The 26,226-nt window shown below is 44.4% G+C and overlaps 2 protein-coding genes across 13 annotated transcripts in view; one reads left to right on the forward strand and one right to left on the reverse strand.

Annotated features, from left to right (window-relative positions):
• The window catches only part of Tanc1 (tetratricopeptide repeat, ankyrin repeat and coiled-coil containing 1), a 230,642-nt gene extending 225,520 nt beyond the window's left edge, over positions 1-5,122 (forward strand). For all 10 annotated transcript variants that reach the window (XM_048425771.3, XM_048425773.3, XM_048425772.3 and 7 more), the window contains 3 exons: positions 473-619; positions 1,437-1,537; positions 2,104-5,122. In XM_048425771.3, the coding sequence (XP_048281728.3) occupies positions 473-619; positions 1,437-1,537; positions 2,104-3,535 (1,680 nt within the window). In that variant the 3' untranslated portion in view covers positions 3,536-5,122. The remainder of the gene's footprint in view (positions 1-472; positions 620-1,436; positions 1,538-2,103) is intronic.
• Positions 5,123-10,817: 5,695 nt separating this feature from the next.
• Positions 10,818-26,226, reverse strand: part of Wdsub1 (WD repeat, sterile alpha motif and U-box domain containing 1) — a 34,843-nt gene continuing 19,434 nt past the window's right edge. For 2 of the 3 annotated variants that reach the window (XM_085681078.2, XM_085681077.2), the window contains exons 7-11: positions 25,062-25,102; positions 24,878-24,984; positions 23,860-24,039; positions 21,706-21,846; positions 10,818-11,224 (exon numbers count right to left, since the gene is read on the reverse strand). In XM_085681078.2, coding sequence (XP_085537204.2) covers positions 11,067-11,224; positions 21,706-21,846; positions 23,860-24,039; positions 24,878-24,984; positions 25,062-25,102 — 627 coding nt within the window. In that variant the 3' untranslated portion in view covers positions 10,818-11,066. The remainder of the gene's footprint in view (positions 11,225-21,705; positions 21,847-23,859; positions 24,040-24,877; positions 24,985-25,061; positions 25,103-26,226) is intronic. The other variant, XM_085681079.2, reaches the window with a different exon arrangement.

Consider the following 26,226-nt stretch of genomic DNA (forward strand, 5'->3'; position numbering starts at 1 on the left):
GGCTCTGGCTTCCAAAGCCGGTTCTTCAGTGCTTCTCAAAGAAAAATTATTATTCAACAGCAGCTGCAGGCTTAGCCACGAGTCACCCTCTGCTGTAGGAACGACGGCGTTTTTCCATCAGCTTTGCCTCTTTTCGTTGGCTTCCTAGTCTACTTGAAATTAAAATATATTTCAGTGAAACGTGGTTCTTGAAATAGCACTGAAGCTGTATGTGAGAAGATAATTTGATGTGGGAAGGTTGGTGATTTTGCAGCTTCCATTTTCTTGTTAAGCCATCTATGTCCTTGCGGTGTGAAGTCAGTGCAGCCTGAGCACGTTCACAGTCCTCAGTGTCCCGGTTCCTGCTAAGACGCCTAACTGTCCGGATCCTTCTCACGTGCTGTGACGCTTTCATGTGAGGGAGGGTCTTCAACATGGTGGCTCCTCTGAGGGCCCTGGGAAAGAATAACTCAATGTGGTTTTTGAATCCTAGAAAGGGAAGATGAAGGAGGCAGCCCAGAGGTACCAGTACGCCTTAAGGAAGTTCCCTCGGGAAGGATTCGGGGAAGACATGAGGCCCTTCAATGAGCTCAGAGTCTCCCTCTATCTCAATCTGTCTCGATGCCGGAGGAAAACAAACGTAAGCCAGAGTTGTTATCCTATCCTCACCCAGTTCTTTAGCAGCTGGTGACCGGCCAGGCCCAAGGCTCAGTCTTAGGATACCGAGCTGTCTGGGGTGCTGCAAGGTCAAGGTCACAGCCACCGCCCACCTCCCAAAATGCTGGTGGAAAGAAAGCACTTAGGCCGATGGAATGCGCTTGGGTTGAGTTGCCTTTGCTTCAGTGAAAGCCGCAAATACAAGCTGCGCCCCCTCCCCCGGCTGTGATGCTCCCAGCATTGTCCACAATCAAAGGCCTTCCCTCCCCACATTCTAGAAAAGCCCAGCACAGATGGCCGTGACAGTCAACCTGCCTTGTGGCCCTTAGGTTTGCTCAGAGGGCCTGCTTAGTGAATACTCAGTTTCTAACCCGCAGTGGTTAGCTTGTAGTTTGTTACTACTGGATGTTTGTAGTTCTTCCGACTGATGTTTGAAACGTCACCCTACCCCCACCCAGCGTAGCTCACCTGCTCTGGGGCCCACACCACCTGCCCCGCTGAGAGAGCAGAAGGATGGATGGGCGCACACAAACATATACAGACTGCTCTTGACCTGGACCCTCTCTTGTCACCTTTGCCCAGCTGCCACTGTCTCTCCTGAGTCATAATTGCTGCTTCTATAATGGATCTGAAGAATAGTCCTTAGCTCTGGTTATCCAGCGTGAAGCAAGCAGATGGGGAGCTATGCCTTGCCCTACCCCCCAGGTCCCAGTGCCCCGCTGCCCTTAGAGCAGAGCCCCTGGGAGACAGTCCCTTTTCTTGACACTACTTCTGACTCATGTGTTTAATTGTTTCCCCAGGACTTTGGCTTGGCAGAAGAATTTGCTTCAAAGGCTCTGGAATTGAAACCCAAGTCCTATGAAGCCTTTTATGCCCGGGCAAGAGCCAAAAGGAATAGCAGGTACTCTCTGGGGTCATGTGACTATGGGAGCCTTTTCGTTCTGGGAGGTCGAGCCTGCTAGATGAGTTTGAGGGTATTGTCCTTCATCAGGCTGTTGCTCAGACAGTTCTCATTCCCTTTAGTAGAAACCGCAGCTTCCAAGAGGCATGGTAGTGGCTGTTACTATAGTGGTCAGCCTTTGACTTTCTTGGCATTCCCCACCGTGCCCCAGCACAGAATGCCTGCCGAGTTCTTGTTTCAGTGAGACTGGCAAATAGGGGTGGTAGGGGAGCAGAAGAGGGTTATGTCTGATCTCTGAGTTAGAAGGGGACATGATAAGGACCAAAGAAGATACTGTGAGCAGGATTTTGGCACCCTCTGTCTGTGGATCTTAATGGATAGACCAGGGTCACTGAGTTACAGTGCCATGCTGCACTATACTCTGCCCCTCAACTCTGGGCTAACCAGGACCTAAACCATCTCAGCAAGTGCTTGAACCTCACTCTTCCCCTTTCGAGGACAGCTAGGTTACATTCAGAACATGCTCATGTGTGACTTCTAATCATATCTTCTGCTTTCATGTAAAGACAATTCCTGGCAGCTCTGGCTGACTTGCAGGAGGCTGTGAAACTTTGTCCCACCAATCAGGAAATCAAGAGGCTTTTGGCCCGGGTGGAAGAAGAGTGCAAGCAATTGCAGAGGAACCAGCAGCAAAAACAGCAGGGTCCCCTGCCAGCCCCCTCCAATGATTCGGACAATGAAGACGATGCACCAGCCTCTAGTTTAAAGGACCCCTTCCCCATCGAGGAGGCGGAAGAGGAAGAATCCTCGTCACAGGAAGAATCCATTTCCCCAACTCCCAGATCCCAGCCCCCGTCATCTGTCCCTTCCCCATATATCCGAAACCTTCAAGAGGGATTACAGTCCAAAGGCAGGCCAGTGTCACCACAGAGCCGGGCAGGAACCAGCAAGTCCCTGAGAGAGACTGTAGCTCAGCCAGGCTTGGTTATGCAGCCTACCAAACAGGCACAGATAGTGAAGACCAACCAACATCTGGGTTCTGGGCAGTCTAGCATGAGAAACAGTAGCGCAAAACTACAGGCGTCTTCCCAGAACCCTCCCCCAAGTCCGATGCCTGGTAGAATATCTGTAGCCCCAGCCGCCAGCAGAAACCAGCATTTAGAGGGACCGGGTCCCTTCCCTGCAGGAACTGGGTGTGGCCACTTTGGAGATCGACTGGGCCCCAGCCAGAATCTCCAGCTGCAGCGCAGCGAGAGCTCTGCTTATCCTCTACCAAGCAAAGTCAAAGCTGCTGAGCGGCTCCTGGCTCACGCCTCCATGACCGTGGACGTGGCTCCTCCTCCAAGCCAGGGCGGGCCAGTGAGTGGCAGCGATGCGCGGCACCCGGCTTCCCTCACTAGCTCGGGCTCTTCTGGCTCCCCATCCAGCAGCATAAAGATGTCAAGTTCAACCAGTAGTTTGACCTCCAGCAGTAGTTTCTCAGACGGATTCAAGGTCCAAGGACCAGACTCGCGAATCAAAGACAAAGGTACCAGTCAGGTGCAGGGCGGCACCACTGAACACAGGCCCCGCAATACTCCGTTCATGGGCATCATGGACAAGACTGCCAGGTTTCAGCAGCAGAGCAATCCTCCAAGTCGCTCCTGGCACAGCCAAGTGCCAGAGGGGCTACTGACAAACACAGCCACTGCAGCTGGCCTGCAGTCTAGCTCCGAGAAGCCCACTCTCAAGCCAGGCGGGTACTGTAGCCAAGCCAAACCTTGTTCGGTTTCCCCGCTGAGCACGAGCGTCCACAACGGGGCACAGGTGAAGGAGCTGGAGGAGAACAAGTGCCAAATTCCAGCCCTCGGTCACGATAACAGGAAAACCAAGGGTGTCCCTCATCTATATCAGGAAAGCATCTCGAAGCAGCCGCCGCCCCATGTCAGTACGGAAGCCCACAGGAGCCACCTCACTTCTGCGAAACCAAAGCGATCGTTCATAGAGTCAAATGTGTGAGCCTTAAGCAACCCCTGTGTGGTATTTGGAGTGCAGTCTGTTGGCTCGTGGTAGCGAATAATGTCTTTTTTTTTTCATAATAAAAATTACATTTTAGCCATATTTTCCACCTCTTGGGTGGATCTGATGCCGGTGACATTAAAAATGTAGAATAAAACTATAGCAAGTAGCTAGAAATCACCTACATACAGAATACTAAACAGAATTGAAAACTACAGTCAGCTTCTACCTGTCAAATTAAAGGCTGCCAAGAAGACACCAACTAATGCTGTTCTCTTAGGAGATGATTTGGTTTGCTATATAAGCACATCTACTTAAGAGAAGAAAAAAAATCTATTGGTAAAAGATTTTAATTCCTGATGTACTATCCGGAAGTATATCCTGGAGAAGATGGGGGGATGTTTAAGTTCCAGACCCCTTAGTCACCCCAGTCCTTATGTATGTATAAAAACTGCAACCCGAGTGGCTTCTGGCTGGATAGAAACTTGACTGTAGACAGCAGGGTTTTGTCTGTCAGGGAAATATGAGCACACCGGGTGTCGTTCCCGTCATGGCAGTTACTCGGAAGGGATCAGACGCGTATCCCCACGTTACGGTCTTTTTGCGGAGTATTTTTGTAGCCCCCTTTTTGGAACTATGTTTATGCCGCCCAGTGTCACTGATAGAAGGGAAAAGGCTGTCTAGAACTTGGGTGAGCAGGTCGGATACTTTGTGCAAAAGTATCAAGACAAGCTCTCTTGGTAGTGCCTACAAACCAGCTCTAGCTGGTTCCAGAAGTGCTCCGGACAGTGACAAGAGTCCCTGAAGCAAGCCTCTGGTGTCCTCTGAGGACGGTGTGTGAGCGGGATCCTTGAGGTCTGGGTTTGTTTTGTTTTCATTACTCAGTCATTATCTCGTGGTCACATGTTGTATATATAAATAGCTAGCCCCGTTTTATCCAGACTTGTAAATATGACTCAAAAGAAGTTAATCTACAAACAGCAAAACCCCGCCATCTAGCCGCATGTTCTCTGTAAGCTTCATCCGTGCTGGTTATTGCACCGGACGATGCGATCTCATGGCATGTTAACCGTCTACCCATAACGGCACTTTATCTCATCGTGTGAACACCTCTGAGGTGCTAACGTCCACGCTGGTGTAGTGTTCATCTGTAAAGATAAAGGTACAGGGATGAGCCTTATTTTAAGGTATTTTTATATGAAAATGGAGGATGTTCAAATGCTGGTTTGAGAGAGGTGGGGGGAGTATTTTATACGTTGAGATGTGAAAAGTATTTTCTAGAACTGGGGAGAAGGAAGTTCTATATTTGCAGAATGTTTTAAAAATGAGTAGCCCTGAGGTTTCCTGTGAGCATCCCTAAGGTTTTGTACGATAGGACCTTGCGGTGTCATTTGTTCCTGTGTGCGTAGCGAGCTGTGTACAAAGAGCTAGGCCGTTTGTATGAGCTTCCTCTGAGTTCTGCTCTAATTACTCTGGCTATTTATTGTTTTCTTTAATATTTGTGAACGTCTTTCCTTTTGTTATGTAGTTTCATTTCTGCACAACTACTGTACTTTTCCATATGGAATAAAAACCATTACTACAGTGGATTGGCATTCATTCATGGGGGTAAGTAGACAGTAACATCCCTCTGACAGCTATCCGTCTCATGTTAACGTTACCCTGAAGAGGGAAAGACGCTTTCGATATACCAACAATCACATGTCTCATTTTCATTTCAGAATAAAGTGGAAGCTTCTGGAAATTCCAGAGGATGCTAGTATCATAATTGGTGATTTTTCCTTAACTAGGGAAGAAGCTTGAGGAGAAGCCGTGTGTGCTGATGGGCTCGCCGGCAGCGCGTTAGCCGTAACCCTGTAGCTGGCGGTGCACTGAGCTCGGGGAACGGCTGGCTCTTCCGGCACATTGGCGTTGTCTTTCAGTTAAACATGTCTGTTTGTCTTTGTGCCCACAGGTGGTTTCAAAGCAGTCAAGAATGATGCAGCTTTTGTTGCATCGTGACACAATACTTACTCGAAATGTTTTTGTTTATGTATTTTTTAAGACTTTCCTCTGTGCATACTGTGTTCCTCTTTCCAGCTCCCTGTCTTCCATCTAACTCCTCCCTCGTCTCCCCCGTGCCTTCTCAAATTCATGGCCCTTCAGTTACTGTTACACACACACACGTGCACACACTCACACACCCTTCCCTAATCTGCAGAGTCCAGCTATTGTTGCTTGGATGTGTATGCATTTAGAACTAGATAGCCTACTGGGGGGCTTGCCTCTTGAGAAGACGAGTTTTTCTCTCAGCCGCCGTTAATGGCCTGTAGCTCTTCATGGGGACTACATGTCACATGTCATGGGGACTGTGAGATTTCCCTCATCCTTGTTGCCAAATTTCTATTTTTTTCATATATATGAAATTGTTATTTTTTATATCTCAGCCACAGTTTCCCCTCTTTCCCTCTTCTCAGTCCCTCCCCCATCAATTCCTCATCCATTTCTATTCAGAAAAGGGCAGGCCTTCCTCCCATAGATAGCAATCAAATATGGCGCATAAAGTTGGAGTAAGACTAGGCACTTCCCCACATGGTGCCGGACAACACAGTGTGAGGGGTAAGGGTCCCAAAGTCAGCAAGGATCAGAGTCAGCCCCTGCTCCCACTGTTAGGGGTTCCCACAAGAGCCAAGCTACACAACTGTCACAAATATGCATGAGCCTAGTTCAGGCCCATGCAGGCTCCCTGGTTGTCAGTTCAGTCTCCACGAGCACCTATGGGCCCAGGTTAGTTGATTCTGTGGGTTTTCTTGTGGTGTCCTTGATCCCTCTGGCTCCCACAATCCTTCCTCTCTGCTGCAGGATTCCCCGAACTGTTTAAGGTTTGCCTGTGGGTCTCCATCTGTCTCCAGCAGTTGCTGGATGAGGCTTCTCTGAGGACAGCTGGGCTAGGCACCAGTCTATGAGTGTACTAGCTAAGACTGCAAATGGAGGACACAGAGCCTGACTGGTCATCTCCTATAACCAGGCAAGACCTCAGTGCAGGGATTGGGACAGCAACCCAGCTATAAAACCTTTGATCTACAATTCGTCCTGCCTGCAAGAGATGTTGCAGTAAAGGTGACCCAGAAATCATGGGGGTGGCCAGCCAATGACTGGTTGGTCCGATTTCAATCTATGCCATGAGGAAGAGCTCACCCCTGACACTGCCTGGATGGCCCAGAGACCTAGGGTAGAGCCACACAGGGGGTGGGGGTGGGAGTTGACATAATGATTCCTAATGATACTGTGCTATACTCGAGTCCTTTTTAGAAAGCATTTTCTTGAGAATTTTATACATGCATACAATGAAATATGACCATACCCCCAATTTCCCTTCTCCAGCTCCCCTGTATCCCAATCAGCGTGGACTGTCCCAACTCGATGGCTTTGTTTTTACGAACCCATTAAATCCAGTTAGTGCTGTGCGTTACATGCATGGGGTTGGGCTCACTGGAGCAAGGGAACATACCTGTGGGGATACCTTCCAAAAAAACTGACTTTCCCCTGGCAGCCGTCTCCTGCCAGGAAAGGGTAACTTGGGAACTGAAACTTAATAAATAGGTTACTGTCTTGTTTTTGTTGCTAGAACCTCTCAGTGCCTCCAGCCCTCAACACTGTGTCAAGGTTAAAAGAGAAGAGTGGGCCAGGAGGGCCGGAGTAGTCCTGAGTGAGTTCTAAATGCATAGCTCTTGTCCTGGCTATCCTGGACAGCAGCAGTGTGTGAGGACGGCCACGAAGTCGCTGTTCAGACTTAGTCTTGGTAAAGACAGGACATGTTCATTGTCCAGGCAAGAAGTGAAATCTTACAAAGCTCCAGTCAGAGGGCACTGGACCCCTAAACCAACCCCTGGGCCCACAGCGTACATCCGGGGGCTGAGGGTCTTGGCCCTTCTTGTGAGATGGTCCTGGTTGGAGTTGGTTTTAGATTACCGTGTGTTGAAGATGGAGTTGTCTGGCATCATCTGTTTATATAGAAAATGTTGGATTTGCAAAATCAGCAGATTTCAGGTATTTTGCTTTATAAGAAACCTTAATCCATCTATTTTACTTTATGTGCATGGGGATTTTCTCTGCTTGTGCGTGTGTGTGTATGTATGTGTGTGTGTGTGCACGCACGCGTGTGTGCCCGCCATGTGTGTGCCTGATGCCATGGGTCCCCTGGAAGTGGAGTTACAGACAGTTTTGAGCCACCACATGGGCGCTGAGAATTGAACTCGGGTCCTCTAGAGGAACAAACACCCAGTGCTCCTAACCACTGAACCACTTCTCCAGCCCCCACACATCTAAAAATAACTTTTCAACCGCCCTTTCTGTCAGTGACTTTCACTTATTATTAACTTTTCTGTGAAAAGCTGCCAACTTCCAGCAAGTCTACCACTTTATAAAAACAGATATTTGGTCTAACAGAGGCTCTTTTCTAAATTAAAGGATACCTAGAGATAACAGTATAATTTCGTAGATTTTGGGTCAAAGCACCACTTCGTAGAACTCACTGTCACTTGTTTTGCCCACAGTGAAACTGTAAAGCATGTAGGATAACTATATCCCCTCTGCAATCGTAGATGAAGGGGTCCGCCTATGAAACAAAAGAAATACAGTCCGGCATCTGTCCTAAAACCCCCAAAGCAGTGGTTACAAAGAAAGGACAGCTAGATTGGACAGCTTTCTTTAAAGAGCTTATTCACTGCCTATGAAATAGGAGAGTAAAGGGTGTGTTTACATTGTTTCTCCGTCTTGTCTTATTTTGAGACAGTGTTTCTGTATAGCCTTGACTGGCCTGGAACTCACTCCTCGACCAAGCTGTAGCTCCACCTGCCTCTGCCCCCCAAGTGCTGGGATTGAAGGCGTGTGCCACCACTGCCAGGCATTTTTTAAGATTTATGAGCAGTATCTTATTTATGCACAGCAGACTGAGACAGTCTTGCGATTAAACGTCCACAGTGCTTTTTGTTTACAAAATATTTATATGAGCATTTTTTTTTTCTGAATTAGTTCTGTTTGCCGTGTGTATTTCTGGTGCTTGTGGAGGCCAGAAGAGGGCAGTGAATTTCTAGGACCTAGAGTGACAAAGGGTTGTGAGTCACTATGGGGGAAGGACAGGACAACCCAGCCCCTGGGCTGGAGAGCTGAGGAGAGAGGGCAGGGTCTGCCAGCCCTGCCATGTAACAGGTAGGAACTGAAGGTTGCTGAAGAACCTGGAGACAAGGTCCACTTTAATAAGCAGGCATCTCAGCCTTTGGTCCCGGGGTTGAAACTTAACAGTCTCCAGCTCCTGGGGTTCCCATTTCTTCTCTGACTTCCTAAAGTACCAGGCACTCACGGGGTGCAAAATACACGCGTGCAGGCAAAATACTAAACACGTGAAATAAAACTGTTTTTGTTTTTTAAAAAAATGTTGTCCCTATGTAACCCTGTCTAGCCTGGAACACACTATGAAGACCCGCCGGCCTCCAGATCATAGATTTACCTTCTGCTGGGACAAAGGCCTGTGCCACCATACCTAGGTGAAATAAAACCTTTAAAAAATGATCTTAAAAAGCCAGAAATTCTAATCTAAAGTGAGCCGTGAGGGAGTGGAGGGGGGCAGGGAATGACACAATGGGAATTTGATTAGGTCATCCAGAGATGTCATTAACCAGGAGACTGGGGCAGGGTTGGATGGCAGCTTTTCTGTCATCTCAGCATTCAGGAGACAGAAGCAGAATGATTACAGATTTCAGCTAACCTGCACCATATGGCCACTGCAGGGCAATCTAGGCAACAGAGCAAAAACCTGTCTCGGAAAACAAAACCAAAATTTGGCAACAACAACAACAAATGAGATGAAGGCAAAGCTGCATTAGAGAAAGCAATCGGTTTCTGTGATGGTGAACATCGTGTTTAAAAGTTTAAGAGAATCATAAAACAAAAATGCCTCTAACCTGTAAGACCCACTTGCCCAAGACAGGTAACTTCCGGAATGCTGGGGGCTATTTTTATAATTGCCTGGTCTTACACAAACCTTGCACCTTCCCTTCTGTGGACAAGCTTGCTTGCCCCGGAGTGCATGTAGGCAGGAAGCATGTGCCTTGTGACTTTTGTCCTTGTACACCCCTGACTAACATAATTTGGCACTGCATTTTGAAAGCGCTCCCTGATGCAGTCCTGCTGCCAGTATTTTTATGGTCTGGGCTTGTTCAGAGATTCACCAGTCTGACCGAGAATAAATGTTAGTAAATAAGAGGTGTAGCATGACGGGCGGCTTGTTGGGGTATCTGTCCCGCCCAGTGCTCCACAGCCGGCAAGCCCCCAAGGAAAGTCAACCACACAGAGATCTCTATAAGTTATAAAGCTGATTGGTCCATTAGGTCAGGCTACTTATTAGCTCTTATAACTTATGTTACCCCATTATCCTTATCTATGTTAGCCACATGGGCTCAGTACCTTTCTCAGTGTGACAGCTTACGTGTTGCCTCTTCGGTGGTCTGCGCAGGAATGGCAGAGGAAGTTTCCTCCTCCCTAGCCTTATCCTATTCTCATTGCCCCGCCTCTACTTCCTATCTGGTTGACCCACCTATACTTCCTGCCTGGCCAATCAGCGTTTTATTAAAATATGATTGACAGAATACAGACAATTCTCCCATACCAAAGAGGCTTTGTCAAACACTGACCCTATGTACCTGGGTTCCCAGAGGAAGGCTTTAATTCTTAATTATATTGTTCTTGGATACTTTGTGAACGTTTGGAGACCTGAGTGAACAGGATAAAGACAGTTCTGCTCCCTGCCCGGGTAGTTTGGTTGCAGTGAGCCTTCTACTGATGGCTCCGCTCCTGGGAACTACTTCAGCAGGCATCTGAGGCCAGTACAGACCGCCACCTCGAACTTCAGGTCCTGTGTGACAGATGCAGATCCGGTGCTGGTAGTGTAGCAGGTACCAGGCTGACTGCCTGGACATAAGTTCTCCCATATTGGGAATGCCTAAGAATTCCAAGTTTTGAAGGGAAGGTGTTTTGTCACTTGATATGACCTAGTTTACATCCGAGGTTGGATAATGGAGAAAAATCCTTATACTGTACAAATTAAGAACCGAACAAAACTGCTGTTCAACATGCCTGGAGTGATTTTTTTTTTCTGATTTATTGAACGATTTGCAAAGGTCGCTGAAAACTATTGAATGGCTGTTATCCCAGATGGAAACATCCATAGAATCTAGGCTGCTCCAGGGTGTAGCTGCTACTGAATGTGGCCTACACCTAATCAGAACACATTTAAGCACTGCAATTCAAAGTCACAGTAAAGTTTTATTTCTATACACTTTCCTGTTAGTGCAAAAAATATTTTCACTTCAATAGAAACAGCAATGACATTAGATGTGTAATTCTGTGTTTTAAGGATAATCAACAGTTTTTTTTTTTTTTAAGTAGCTGAATTTAACATGTCTTTTCCTTCTATGTTGCTTCTGTAATGCCTGGTTATTAGCACTGAATGGCATCACCGAGAAAATGTATCCGATACCATATATGATGTAGTTCACTTCTGATGGGTCTCCTGCCATCGGTTGATGGCCATTTTCAGAGTCCTGTTTGGTGTCAGTATCAGCGAAGGAAGAACCAAGTTTGTCATGGGGCTTGTGCGTTTCTTTTTGTGGATCCAATTTTCCATTGCTTCTCTCTCATAGGAATAGCCATCTGGGAAAAAAAAAGAATTAATTATTTGAAAAAAAAAAGATCAGTAAACAAATCGTCTTCTTACTTTGCCTATACCATGTCTAAAATACCTCTTCCACCACAGACGGCCCGTCCCCTGAAGGTGTACTAAGGTTGGGCTGTGCTCAGTCGGAACACAGCAGCTGACCTCAGAGCTGTGTGGAAATTCAGAAACTATGCTCGAATAAAGGGGCAGAGTGGTATGAAGATAAATTTTGGTAAGGTTGAGGGAAGAAAAGAGCCTTAGGGATAACCCAGCGAACCTCTTCGAGGTAATGAACAGCATTGGAGTTAGAGACGACAGAATATGAACAGAATGGATAGCATGGAGGAAAATAATCCCTACCATGTTTATGCCCCTTTTGTGCTGAGCAGTTTGCTTTCTTTGACACGTGTGGTGAAGTCCCCAGGTGGGCAATGGGATGTGAACTTGTGGGCTCCCAGGAGAGGAGGCCAGCGTGAGCTTGGAGTTCCTGCCCCCACTATCACGGCTGAGCCTGCAATGATTCCCCCCAGGCTGAGATGCTTGCTTCTCTCCCTATGCTAAATCTATGAAACCTGCAACTGTTGAAACAGAGCCCTCAATGGCCATCCTCCTGCCTTCCCGGTGGGACATGACAGCCTTGCACCTCCCTGTGGGGCTTCAGCCGTGATTACATTTTTGTTGATACTTCAGCTTTGTACGGCCAATAACTGTGTAGCTGTAGGTTGTAGGTATCCCTCCTGTTGAACAGTTTCTATTTTGTGAATATTCTCAACACTGCTATCTGTGCCCAGCTTCTCCCGTGAACCTGGACACGCACACACACGCACCTAGGAGTTATTATACCTATGTTTTAAGTTTTGGGAAACTGCCAAGTTTGTCTCAACAGCCAGAGCATTTTAAATTCTCACCAACGACGTAAGACTCCATTTTCTGTCCATTCTGTCAACACTTATTTTCCAACTTTTTAGTAATTTTTATTTTCCCCAAATTTTTGAGACTAAACCATCAGTTAACATGGCTGCTGTGGGGCTCTGAGTTGTATTCCACTAATGACCATAATGATATTGAGCATACTGCCCAGTTGTAAAAAGGTTTATTCAAACTATCTGCCTTTTTCTTTTTTTAGACATGGTTTCACTATGTAGCCCAGGCTGACCTGAAGCTTGCAGCCATCCTCCTACCTCCCCACCACTGGAATAACAGGCATGTATCACCATACCCTGGTTATTTGCCCATTGCTAATGACCAAATGTTGAGTTATAACATAGTTAAGACAAACTCCATTGTGTTGTAAAAGCTGAACTTGCCTCATTCCCACCCCGTTCACTGATTAGCAGTAAGGTTCGTGCAGTTTAGTGTCTCTACTGAGTACCGCTGTCAGATCCATGACTAATTCCTGTGCCAATAGGCCAGAGAAATGTGCTAAATGTGCTTTAGCTTAGGTAAAGGACCTTTTGAAAACTCCTGTTATCTGCAGCTGTAACAGAACGCTTTGTGTTGCCTCTTGCGTACGTGATTAGCTTCTGTCTGAATGCAAAGCCTCCACAGATGCTAAACTTTCTGCTTTGAAGTTTTGAGTCCGCTCTGCTTCTCCTGTCTCCTTGCTGCTCTTCTGGTCAGAGTGTGAACAGTCTGTCACTGGTTCTCCTCCCACTGCCCGGAGCTGCTGCGCTGTGGAGCTACCGCTGGCAGCTACGCTGGCCACGCTCACCAAGAGGTGAGGTCCGCGGTGTTAGGCAGCGTTTTTGTCTTCTGTTTTCTTGGGATCTGGATTCTGGCTCTTCAGACCCCTTCACTTAGCGGCAACTGTCTTGTTTCAAACTGCAGGTAGATTACGCTGAACTTAGCTCAACTTTATTTCTATGGTCACAGATTCTTTCACTATGGAAACTGCTTTAGGAATTTCTTGCTTCTTCCTTCTCCTTCCTCTTTTCCTAGACATGATTTCTCTGCCTAACTGTCCTGGCTGTCCTGGAGCTCACTGTGTAAACGAGGCTGGCCTCAAACTCAGAGATCCACCTGCCTCTGCCTCCTGAGTGCTGGGATTAAAGGTACAACACCACTGCTAGGCAGAAATTTCTTTTGACCTAGTGGTTACATTTTTTTTCTGTTTGTTTTTCTCTGTGTAACAGTCCCGGCTGTCCTGGAACTCCTTTTGTAAACCAGGCTGGCCTGAAACTTACTAAAATCCATCTGCCTCTGCCTTCCAAATGCTAGGATTAAAGGTGAGCACCACCACCGCCTGACCACTTTTTTCTTTAAAGGAATAAAGACATTATAATGTCCATTTGGTTCCTATTTATGATATAAATAAACCATAAACTAGCTAGTAAACTAGCTAATAATCTCCTCTCTCCTACACCCTTATTTAATAAGCTTTTTTTTAATAGGAAAGATTTTCATGTTCTCTCCTACGGAGAGAGAGCCTGCCTCAGACTGAGAGGCTGAGGAAAACGCCATCTTCATATGTATTCACAGATGTCAGCATGCATACACACATATTCACACACACTACAGGTTCCAAGCTGTCCTACCAGAGATCATCCCAAAGCAGAACCCCCAAGGTTCACCACAGAGCGCTCACACAGACCACACTGCCTCCCAGAAAACCTCAAGTCCCTGAAGAAAGGCTACTAAAAATGGGTGTGGCTGCTGATTTTTCAGTTAAATTTACATAAGTGAAATACAATATGTAATTGAGCTCAAACATGTCACCTGGGAAAACTTGTTTATTTTCACTACATGGTGAAGATCCATCTTTCATGTTGTACAGGTTTGAGGGACATAGCCAGCAGGCCTGATACAAGCGAGGCAAGTGTTGCCATGAAGCTACATCCCCAGCCTTGACCTAAGACTCTAAACTTTCCACAGAATGAAGACCTGGGGTGGATGCTCAGTGGTAACGTACTTGAAGACCCGAGTTTGGATCCCAAGAACCATGCAAAGCCAGGTTTAGTCAGTCACGGCTACACTCCTATGGTGAGATAGGTAGAGACGGGAGAAGCCACAGAAGCTTGGTGGGCACAGCTGAGGAAGAAGAAAGGTAGGGACCAAAGGTCAGAGGCTATCCCCTGACCTTTCATGTAGTCACACGTACAACATGCGCCCACAAAGAAGCGCTTGGCTATTTAAATGGGCACGTTCCCATCCAGTTTCTACTTCAGTTACTGGTTTCCATGAGTGCATGTGGAGGCTGGAGGACAGCTTGCAGGAGCTGACCTTGTCTTTCACCATGTAGGTCCTAGAGGTCAAACTCAGGTCATCGGGCTTGGCCAGCCCTATTCCCAATTTTCTATTTCGTATGTTCCCATTCCTAGACATTAGTCCTTGAATGAAGGTACTTCTATGAGGTATGACATGCATGCAGGCTTAACACTGAAAAGTTAAAACTGACAGATTCCAACCTATGTTTTTCTAATGAATCCATAAAGCACCATGGAAAATATTTAATACTCAATATGCAGCTGATAATATTTCATTATGAAGGAACTATGACGTATATTCACCCTGTACAGCAGGCTGACTTTCCAAGGTCATGTAGGTATAGATAATAGTACTGGGATATAAACCCAGGCAGCCTGGGTCTATAATGTCCAGGTCTATAATGATATTCCCAGAAGGTGAAATTAGCATGTAGAATGACTCAGTAACTGAAGTTTGGAGCACAGTCTCAGTGGGCAGAGAACAGATTCAGTAGAGCAGTCTCTGAAGGTGGCCTAGAAAGGTCTAAGAGGAAAGGTGGAAGGGACCAAGACACCTGACGGTTTCCCATAAAAAAACGCCACTCAAGAGGAGAGAACAATTGCATGCCAAAGACATGCCTTAAAGCAACACATAGGAACTAATTCAGTGTACATGAACTCAACTGGAATATGATTACCCAACACGGACGCTCTGAACAACAAGCAAAGTGGCCAGACGTGGGATAGCAGATTCTTAGTATCATGAATTCTATGCATGATCTTTCCTTTTTAGAAAAATCACTATCAGTAAATTATGAATGCAGCAGGTCCAAAAGGAAAGGGACCCAGCAGAGGGTACCTGACCAGTGACAAGTTATCAGTTCTACTCCACCTACACCCCCACCTCGTCATCTTTCACAATCCTAGTCGCAATATCAGCCTTCCCTTTATAACATAAGAAAAGGGTTCCAAGACTTTGTAGAGGGCAAAAATGAACAAGCTACGTTAAAACTGAAGGCAACAAAAAAGCAAACGATTAAAAAACTTTAAGTAAATAAAGTAGTGATGCCGATCAGAACTTTTAAAAAAAACAAACCAATATTTTAATCTCCAAACTAAGAACAGAAGGAACCTCCTTCACTTGAAGGAGGGCAGCCAACACTGACTGAGGGCTGAAAGTCTGGATGCTCTTCCTATCGGGGAACATTATGGTTAAAAAAAAAAAAAGGTCTGTTCTCCTTGTCTCTGTAACTGTATTGTCAGCTTGTGTGACCAGAAAGAAAGATGCTGCAAGTGAGAAGGAGGAAAAGGCAGCTGTCTCCCGACACTGACGCAGTCCCAGTTACAGGCAAAGCAAACCCACTCCTGCACCTGCTATGAAGCTGTTACTAATGGGTGTAGCACAGTCACAGGACATAAAGCCAATATACCACATACAATCCTACTCTCACAACTGCAAAAAAATGTGTGAAACTGCGGTATTAGAAAATAGCAAGTAATTTTAACAAAAGAAAAACTGCAAAATCTATACAGCAAAACAGCGTTACTAGGAGAGAAAAAGGCCCATGAAGCTGGCAAGCAATGTTTCCAGTTTCTCCCCACATTAAACACCATCCTAGTGAAAAACAACAAGCCGCTGCCATGAAACCAAGTCTACAGACTCACTGACCTGAGATCCACTATAAAGCAACAGCAGCTGAGGCAGCAACCTCCATAGGAGCAGGTACAAGGGAGCAACTGCTGAGGGAACAGGCCCAAGCCAGAGACCTCTGTGGGTCAAGGCACAAGTCAGGAGTCAGGGACCTCTGCTGGAGCAGGCCCAAGGCAGCAACCTCAGTAGAAGCAGTCCCAAGCAAGCAACCTTCAGTGGGAGCAGGCCTGAATGACCCCGGGGAGAGGTGACCAACATGGTGACTGGAACCATGGCCCTGACTGCACCATGAAGAACCACCATTTGAGCCTTGGATCCACTGGCACCTGGAAGACTCATCACCAGAGGCACAGACAGCCCCAACTACACCAATCAAAGGAAAAGATGAGTAGACAAGGTAAGAACATATGTACCACAAAGAGCTACATACCAATGAAAACTAGTAAACCTACAACACCAAGACTTGAACAACCAAATATAGATGAAGCAGAAGAAAATGACCTAAAAATTAACTTTGGGAGAATGTTAAAGAGGAAATGAAAAATTCCCTCAAAGAAATGGAGGAAAAGACAAACAAAAAATTGGAAGAAATCAACAAATCCCTTAAAACCAAGAAAAAGCAATCAAGCATATGAAAGGACTTGAAAACTGAAAGAGACAATAAAAAACAGGGGAATTATAGAAATGGAAATTATGAAAGGACGATCAGGAAGCACAAATGCAAGCATAAACAACAGAATATAAGAGATGGAAGAGAGAACCTCAAGCGCTGAAGATGCAATAGAGGAAATAGACTCACCAGTAAAAGAAAACATTAAATCTAACAAAAGCTTTACCCAAAATACCCAGGAAATAAGGGACACCGTAAAAAGACCAAATCTAAGAAATAATAGGTATAGAAGAAGTTCAACTCAAAAGCACAGAAAATATATTTAACAAAATCATAGAAGAAAACTTTCCCTATCTAAAGAAAGATATGCATATGAAGATACAAGAAGCTTGCAGAACACCAAATAGACTGGATCAAAGAAAAAAGTCCTCTTACTACATAATAAAATAATAAACATACAGAATAAAGAATTTTAAGAGCTGCAAAGAAAAAAGGCTAAGTAACATATAAAGACAGATCTATCAGAATTACACCTGACTTCTCAGTGGAAACAATGAAAGTCAGAAGGTCCTGGTCAAGCATTATGCAGACATTAAGAGATCACAGATGCCAGCCCAGGCTACTATACCCAGTAAAACTTTCAATCACCATAGAAGAACAAAACAAGATATTCCATGACAGAACCAGATTTAACCAGTACCTAGCCACAAACCCAGCCCTACACAAAGTACTATAAGGAAAATTCCAACAACCCAAGGATGTTGGCTATATCCACAAAAACAGACAATAGATGATCTCACAGCAGCAAATCCCAAAGGGAAAAACACACACAATAACATCACCAACAACAAAAACTAAAGTAACAGGAGCTGGCAATCACTGGTCATTAATATCCCTTAATATAAATGGACTCAACTCACCTATAAAAACGAACTTACTGGATATGAAAACAGAATCCATCCTTCTGCTGCATACAAGAAACACAACTCAAAGATAGATATCACCTCAAAGTAAAGAATTGGGAAAAAAATTATAATCAAATGAACCTAAGAAACAAGCTGGTGTAGCTATCCTAATATCTAACAAAATAGGCTTCAAACTAAAATCAAAAGAGACAAAAAAGGATATTTCATACTAGACACAGGAAAAATCCATCAAGAGGAAATCTCAAAACTGAACATCTTATGCCCCAAATACAAGGGCACCCTCATATGTAAAAGAAATACTTCTAAAGCTTAAATCACATATTAAACCCCACACACTAATAGTGGAGACTTCAACACCCCACTCTCACCACTGGACAGGCCTATCAGGCAGAAACTTAACAAAGAAATAAGGGAACTAATTATGACTCAAATGGACTTAAGATTTATAGAATAGTCCATCCAAACATAAAATAATATACCTTCTTCTCAGCACCTCATGGAACCTTCTCAAAAATTGACCACATACTAGGTAACAAAGCAGACCTCAAAAAAATGGAATAACTCCATGTATCTTATCGGATCACCAAGGCTTAAAATTAGAATTCAACAGCAACAATAATTCCCGAAAGCCCACAACACATGGAAATTAAACAGTGCTCACCTGAATCATCAATAGGCCAAGGAAGAAATAAAGGGAGAAATTAAAGACTTCCTAAAATTCAATGAAAATGACTACACAACATACACAAATTTATGGGACACAATGAAGCTGTGTTCATAGCACTAAATACCCACATAAAGAAGCTGGAAAAATCCCACACTAGTGAGCTATCAGAACATTTGAAAACTCTAGGACAAAAAGAAACTCACCCAGGAGGACTAGACTGCAGGAAATAATAAATTGAGATCTGAAATCAACAAAATAGAAACAAAACAATATGAAGAATCAATGAGACAGAGTTCGTTCTTCAAGAAAATCAACAAAATAGACAAACCTTTACCCAAACTAAACAAAAGAGAGAGGGAATATCCAAATAAACAAAATCAGAAATAAAATGGGGATATAACAACAGACATGAAGGAAATCCAGAGAATCATTAGGTCACCTGTACTCCACAAAATTGGAAAATTTAAAGGAAATGGACAATTTTCTGGATAAATAATCACTTACCAAAATTAAATCAAGACCAGATAAAGTAAATAGACCTATAACTGCTAAAGAAATAGAAATAGTCATCGAAAGTCTCCAACCAAAAAAAAAGCCCAGGGCCAGATGGTTTCAGCACAAAATTCTACATGATTTTCAAAGAAGAACTAATACCAATACTCCTCAAATTGTTCTACACAATAGAAACAGAAGGAACACTGTCAAACTCTTTTTATGAAGCTACAATTACCCTGATACCCAAACCACAAAAAGACATTACTAAGAAAGAGAATGACAGACCAATTTCATTCATGAACATTGAGGCAAAAATAATAAAATACTGGCAAACCAAATCCAAGAACACATCAGAAAAATCATCCACCATGATCAAGTCAGTATCATCCCAGAGATGTAGGGATGGTTCAACATTCAAAAAATCTATCAATGTAAAAACAAACTGAAAAAAAAATACATGATCATCTCATTAGAAGCTGAAAAAGCCTTTGACAAAATACAACATCCCTTCATATAAAGGTCTTGGAGAGAGCAGGGATACAAGGAACATACCTAAGCATAATAAAGGCAATAGACAGCAAGGCAACAGCCAATATCAAACTAAATGGAGAGAAACTCACAGCGATCCCACTGAAATCAGGAACAAGACAAGGTTGTCCACTCTCTCCATATCTATTTAATATAGTTCTTGAGGTCCTAGCTAGAGCAGTAAGACAACAAAAGGAGACTAGGGATAAAAATTGGAAAAGAAGTCAAACTCTCACTATTTGCTGATGATAGGATAGTTTACATAAGCGACCACAAAAATTCTCCCAAGGAACTCCTACAACTCAAACACTTTTAGTAACGTAGCAGGATACAAGATTAACTAAAAAAAACAAAAAAAAAATTCAGTAGCCCTTCTGAACACAGATGATAAACGGGCTGAGAAAGAAAGAGAAACATCATACTTCACAACAGCCACAAATAGCATGAAGTATCTCAGAGTAACTCTAACCAAACAAGTGGAAGACCTGTATGACAAGAACTTTAAATATTTGAAGAAAGAAATTGAAGACACCAGAAAATGGAAAGATCTCCCATGCTCTTGGGTAGGCAGAATTACAATAGTAAAAAATGGCAATCTTACCAAAAACAATCTACAGATTCAATGCAAGGCCCAGCAAGATCCCAATGAAATTTTTCACAGGCCTCAAAAGAACAAAACTCAATTTCATATAGAAAAGCAAAAAAATCAGGATAGCCAGAACAATCCCATAAAATAAAGGACCTTCTGGAGGTATCACAATCCCTAACTCCAAACTCTACTACAGAGCTACAGTACTGAAAACAGCCTGGTATTGACATAAGAACAGACAGGAGGACCAATGGAACCAAGTCAAAGACCCAGATATCAATCCACACACCTACGAAAAACTGATTTTTGAAAAATAAAAAAATATAAATTGAAAAAAAGAAATCATATTCAACAAATGATGCTGGAATAACTGGATATCAACATGTAGAAGAATGAAAATAGTTCCATATCTATCGCCATGCACAAAACTCAAGTCCAAATGGATCAAAGACCTCAACATAAAGCCAGCCACACTGAACCTTATAGAAGAGAAAGTGGGAAGTACACTTGGAGACCACTTCCTAAATAGAACCCCAGCAGCACAGACACTGAGAGAAACAATTAATAAACGGGACCTCCTGAAACTGAAAAGCTGCTGTAAAGCAAAGGACACAGTCAACAAGACAAAATGACACCTACAGAATGGGAAAAAATCTTCACTAACCCCATATCAGGCAGAGGACTGATCTCCAAAATATACAAAGAGCTCAAGAAATTGGTCATCAAAAGAACAAATAATCCAATAAAAAAAAAATGGAGGACAGACCTAAACAGAGAACTTTCAACAGAGGAATCTAAAATGGCTGAAAGACACTTAAGGAAATGCTCAACATCTTTAGCCATCAGAGAAATGCAAATCAAGACAACTCTGAGATTCCATCTTGCACCTGTAAGAATGACCAAGATCAAAAACACTGATGACAACTTATGCTGGAGAGGATGCGGGGTAAAGGGAACACTCTTCCATTGCTGGTGGGAATGCAAGCTGGTACAGTCCCTTTGGATATAAGTAAGGCGATTTCTCAGAAAATTAGGAAACAATCTTCCTCAAGACCCAGTAATACCACTTTTGGGTGTATATCCAAAGGATGCTCAATTGTGCCACAAGGACATGTGCTCAGCTATGTTCATAGCAGCTTTGTTTGTCATAGCCAGAGCCTGGAAACAACCCAAATGCCCTTGGCTGAAGAATGGATAAGGAAAATGTGGTACATTTACACAACGGGGTACTACACAGCAGAAAAAATATCTTGAAATTTGCAGGCAAATGGATGGATCTAGAAAACATATTGAGTGAGGTAACCCCGATTCAGAAAGACAAATATCACATGTACTTACTCATAAGTGGCTTTTAGACATAAAGGAAAGAAAAACCAGCCTACAATTCACAATCCCAGAGAACCTAGACAATAATGAGGACCCTAAGAGAGACATACATAGATCTAATGTACATGGGAAGTAGAAAAAGATCAGCTTGCCTGAGCAAATTGGGAGTATGGGGGCCATCAGAGAGAGCTGAAGGGAAGGGGAGAGAAAGGGAGTACACATGCACACACATATACACACACACACAGTCTTTTCATCTGGTAGTCACATCAATTTAGGTGAAATTTTAAAACTTAATCCTTTGGTCTCAATTCCAAATGTATTGTGTCCAGTTTATCACAAAATACACAAGGTACGATTGTTTAAGATCTAATGACTTTTTTTAAAATGAAAAAAACCTACTTATGAGAAAAAGGAAATTTTGAGCTCATCCCAAATGTCAATGAGCTTGTACGGAGAGCCCCACCATCGTGCACCCTGAGCCTGGCAGTCATCATACATACCTGACGCAATGACGGGGTCCTTCATAAGCTCTCTGGTTATTGGACAGATAAACTCATCGGGGATTCCAGAAGAAAGGGAGTCCATCTTGGTCCTGAGCTCTTCAATGCTCCTCATCACTTTGCTGCGCAGCCCCAGGGATTCTGAAAGGATATTCGTTACACTCAGGCAGTAAGTGGAAATCTGTAGAATGAAGTGTTACTGGGAAGTGAAATAAACTTTCAAGACATAAGGGTGTAAAGACAGGTAAAGCATAAAGCTAGAAAAGAAATTTGAATTATTTTTCAGCAATGTGTTAATGTCAGCTTTCTGTTACTGGACACAATACTCGAGCTGACCAAAAGGTGGAAGGGTTGACTCTGGGTTGGTTTCCGTCCATGGATGAGTTGGCTCCCCTGCATTTTGGCCTGTCAAGAGGCAGGAGAATGTTGTGAGAACACTCAGTGATGAAGGGAAGGGGGTCCCAGTGTCTTCTTCAGGGGCTATGACAATGACCTAACTCGATCCCACTGTCTCAGCCATTACAGCTCTGTCGCTGTCATCTCCCTGCAATATCTCAGGCTGGCCCTCGAACTTAACACGTGGATGTTGAGGCACACACCTCCAAACCCTAGCAACCTGGAAAATTACTTTAAAAAAAAAAGAAGGCCTCATGGGCTTTTATTAGTTTGCAGAAAGGAAAGACCAAACTTTGAAACCTCTGTGGAAAAAAATGAAAACAAAAACGTTTTCATTCCTATTTATAAATGTATGATTAATTACTTTAATACATGAGTTCTGACCTACAGGAGCTTCTTTGCTCTTGCCTTTCTAAATTCCACCAGTTCATCACTCCCAAGGTCTAAGATCTCCAGCACTGCACAGCATCCTGAGGGCCTGGCTATGCACCGAGGCCAGTGTACACACAGCTCTAGCGACTGGACTCAGGGCTTTTCTAATACTGTCCAAAATTGGTTTCTTGCTCTTTATCATGCACACTATAATTAAAGATAGGTCAACAGTGTTCACAAATGCACAGTTTCATAAATGCCCTAAAACATCTCAACATCAGGACGGATACTCCTTACGAGACTATATGACATAAGAAGTTACTTCTTAGGGAAGCCCTGACTCTGATCTCTGGAGAGCTGGAAGACATCCAGAGGTGCGGAGCTGGATGTCATCCACAGTGGCTCACTTTTTTCACACCCTTCACAAGTAAGTACCTGTGCTTTCCAGACAGGATCTTACTATGAGGTTTTTCATTAGCAACCTAGAAAATAGTTTAAACACATTGGTTAAAACACTAGATTAAAAGTCTCAAGAATGTCTAAAGCCCTGTGTCCTACATTACAAAGGGCCTATTGCTGAGAGGCTTGACACTGCTCAGTCTCTTAGCTATTGTGTCAAACATGGCGGACACTGCTTTGGCCTAGGACCTCTCAACACACTTTACAATGCACGACTACTTCTATGCGCTGAATTCGGATTTTACGTTAGCATCAGAAACCCTGAACTCAAACTACGACAACAAATGCACACAAGACACACGTGCATTTCTGCACGCAAAAAGCAAATGTCAGCATTTTTTGAAGAAATCAATTTGTTATTTATTAGCTACCTAGTTTACAGGATGTTGCCCTAGCAACCCAAATGCATTAAACCAATAACCTAAGTCATCAAGGAAATGCAAATCAAAGCCTAAAGAAGAAATCACAACTACTGGATGGTGCTAGTAACAAAAGCAAACAAGTGTGGAGCTTTCGCACTTGCTGGGTGGGTGCAGAGAAGCCTCCCCCATGCTGGGAGGGCCATGGAGAAGCCTCTCCCATGCTGGGGCTATGGAGAAGCCTCTCCCATGCTGGGACTATGGAGAAGCCCTCCCCCATGCTGGGAGGACTATGAAGAAGCCTCTCCCATGCTGGGGCTATGGAGAAGCCCTCCCCCATGCTGGGGGGACTATGGAGAAGCCCTCCTGCATGCTGACAGGTCTATATAATAGCAGGGCTGCTTTGGAAAGCAGCCTGACAACCCTCCAGTGTCCTGCGGAGGATTTCCCTATGACCCACCAATTCTACTTTGAATAGACACACAAGTAAGCTGAAGACGCTCATGCTCACGTAAAAGCTAATATATGATCAGAGAAGTATTATTCATTACCCCTGCCCGGCCCTTACCGATTTTCAAATCACCAGCCAGACTTTCTTTTGTGAGTTGAAGAAGTTCTTTTCCATCGATGTTGTTCATCTGGAAAATACCAATGAGGTCCTCCAAGCCCTGAGTGCGAAGCCATGTTGAGACGTCCTCCTCTGACCAATCTTCAACCAACTGCTTCAGCTGATCGTTCATGCCTCCTGCTTTAAAGCGCACAGGCAAGTGAACGGCAGACCAAACATTTCTTCTCTACACATTCCCGCTCTGAGTCTGCCTGGCTGTCTAACTTCCTCTTAAGAAGCATAATGGATAGCACCAACAGGAGTGACCTAATGCTGCAGGAAATGCTATCCTTTAGGAGTTTTTCCTTTTTGTGGTGCTGAAGAGCAAACCTTGGCCTTGTGCATGCTGGCCACACGCTCTACCACTGACCTACACCTCTAGTCCAGTTGTTCCTCGCTCTGTAATACCCCCACTGTGAAGGGAGTCTCTGCTCACTGTCACCTGGACACCAGCACTGCCATGCGGTTATTGCTGACAATGATAAAAGGAAAACTAAGTTGCACACCTGTGCTGTTTGCTGGGGCCAGAAGGAACGCCAACAAGATAAAGCTGCGATTCCTATTCTACCTGAAAAACCAGGACCAAACACAAAACTCCTGGGCCTTGACATTCAGGAGTGTGCATACAAGCCTTTGCCAAAATGTAACTGCAGACGACTCCACTAGATTCTCTGAAAGGAGTTTTAAGGTGTATTAAATTTGAGTCTGTATGGTGTATTGAGAAAAGCAATATGAATAGCATGCTAAAGGATTAACTAAAGTTTAGGCTTGGGTAGCTCTGAGGTAGAGCACTTGCCTACCATACACAGGCCTTGGGTTCAATCCCTAGCCTACAAAAAAGACACACCCAAATTTCTCATCAGTGTTGAGATGGTTAAGGATGTTCAGTGCTTGGGCTTACCCAGAGAGCATTTACCCAGCAGGTCTGAGGCCCGAGTTTGTGGGCACCACAGCACAAGGATGAGGTCATCTTACTAACCTTGGTAAGGTGTTTCCAGGTCAAACTGCCAAATGTTCACGGTCTTGTCCATTGAACCAGTAGCAAGTAAAAGGGTGTTGGGTGCAAAGGCACAAGTTGTGACATACCTAGTTAATAAACACAGCCATTACATATTGTCTGGCTAATATTTTAATCATATTAGAGAAGTGAAATTAACTCAGACCTGGTATGCTGTGTCAATGTGTGAAGCACACTCTGAGTAGCCTGGAAAATAAGAAGAGAATAACTACATTAGTCAGGCAAGAGACGAGGCAGGGATGAAGCGTCACTCACACCGTCTACATGCCGAATGCATTACTGGTCACCAACTGGCTGAGGCTTAGTGACAACAGGAGGGGGGCTGACACCCATACCTAAATATTAGAGCTTGTTCTGCTTCCTCAGCCATCAGCATAGTGGCCTACTGACTGCCTTCTTAGCAAGTTTTCATGCACTGACCCCTGACATTTGCCACTTTGACCAAGACTGTTACTAGAAGCCCAGTTGTATAACAAAGGAAGTAGGGTGCATTCTTGCAGTGGTAGCTGATTGGACTACTGCAGTATCCGTGAATGGAAGGTGCTGCTCCCGAGCACTCTTAGGGGGTCAATGCACGGATGCTATCCCAGTTAGGGTTCCTATCAATGTGATAAAATACCACGTCCAAGAGCAACCTGGGGAGGGAACGAGTTATCCCGCTTATACTTACAGATCACAGTCTATCACTGAGGGACGCCGCTGAGGGGACAGGCAGAAAAGGCCATGGAGGACTGCTGCTGCTGCTGGCCAGCTCTCCATGGCTTGCTCAGCCTGCTTCCTTCCACCCAACGTCATGGCCTCAGCAGTGGTCCTTTCACATCCATCATTCACAAAAAATGCCTGACAGAACTGCCTACAGGCCATATAACAGAGGGATTTTCTCAACTGAGGTTGCTCTTCCCAGATTAACTAGTCAGGACAACTATTCCCTGCCATATACTAGAGGGACTAGCACGTGGTTTAGAGACAACAATCAGTGTTACACCCATTTGTGAATATAAACATCCCATAACAAGCTGGTGGGAGAAACCGCAGCTCTTTCTCGCCTGGCTTGAGTGTCCCCTGACTTTAACTCCTGTGTGGGTCACTAGTCACTGGTTGGACACCACACTCTAACCACTCACGCCTCCGCTGGATGGCTGCTGTGGCTGGTGCCTGAACACAGTCGTGCGGTGCCACACAACACTGACTTTCTCTTACAGGTCACTCCCATCAATATATCTTTGTGAAATATAAATGTTCATTTTTATTTATACTCATGCCATTCAGCATTTCCTCATAGAAATCTGCCCCAAACTCTTATTTTTCCA

Source organism: Myodes glareolus, chromosome 21, assembly GCF_982192425.1.
Source record: "Myodes glareolus chromosome 21, mMyoGla1.1, whole genome shotgun sequence".
Taxonomy (NCBI): Eukaryota; Metazoa; Chordata; class Mammalia; order Rodentia; family Cricetidae; genus Myodes; species Myodes glareolus.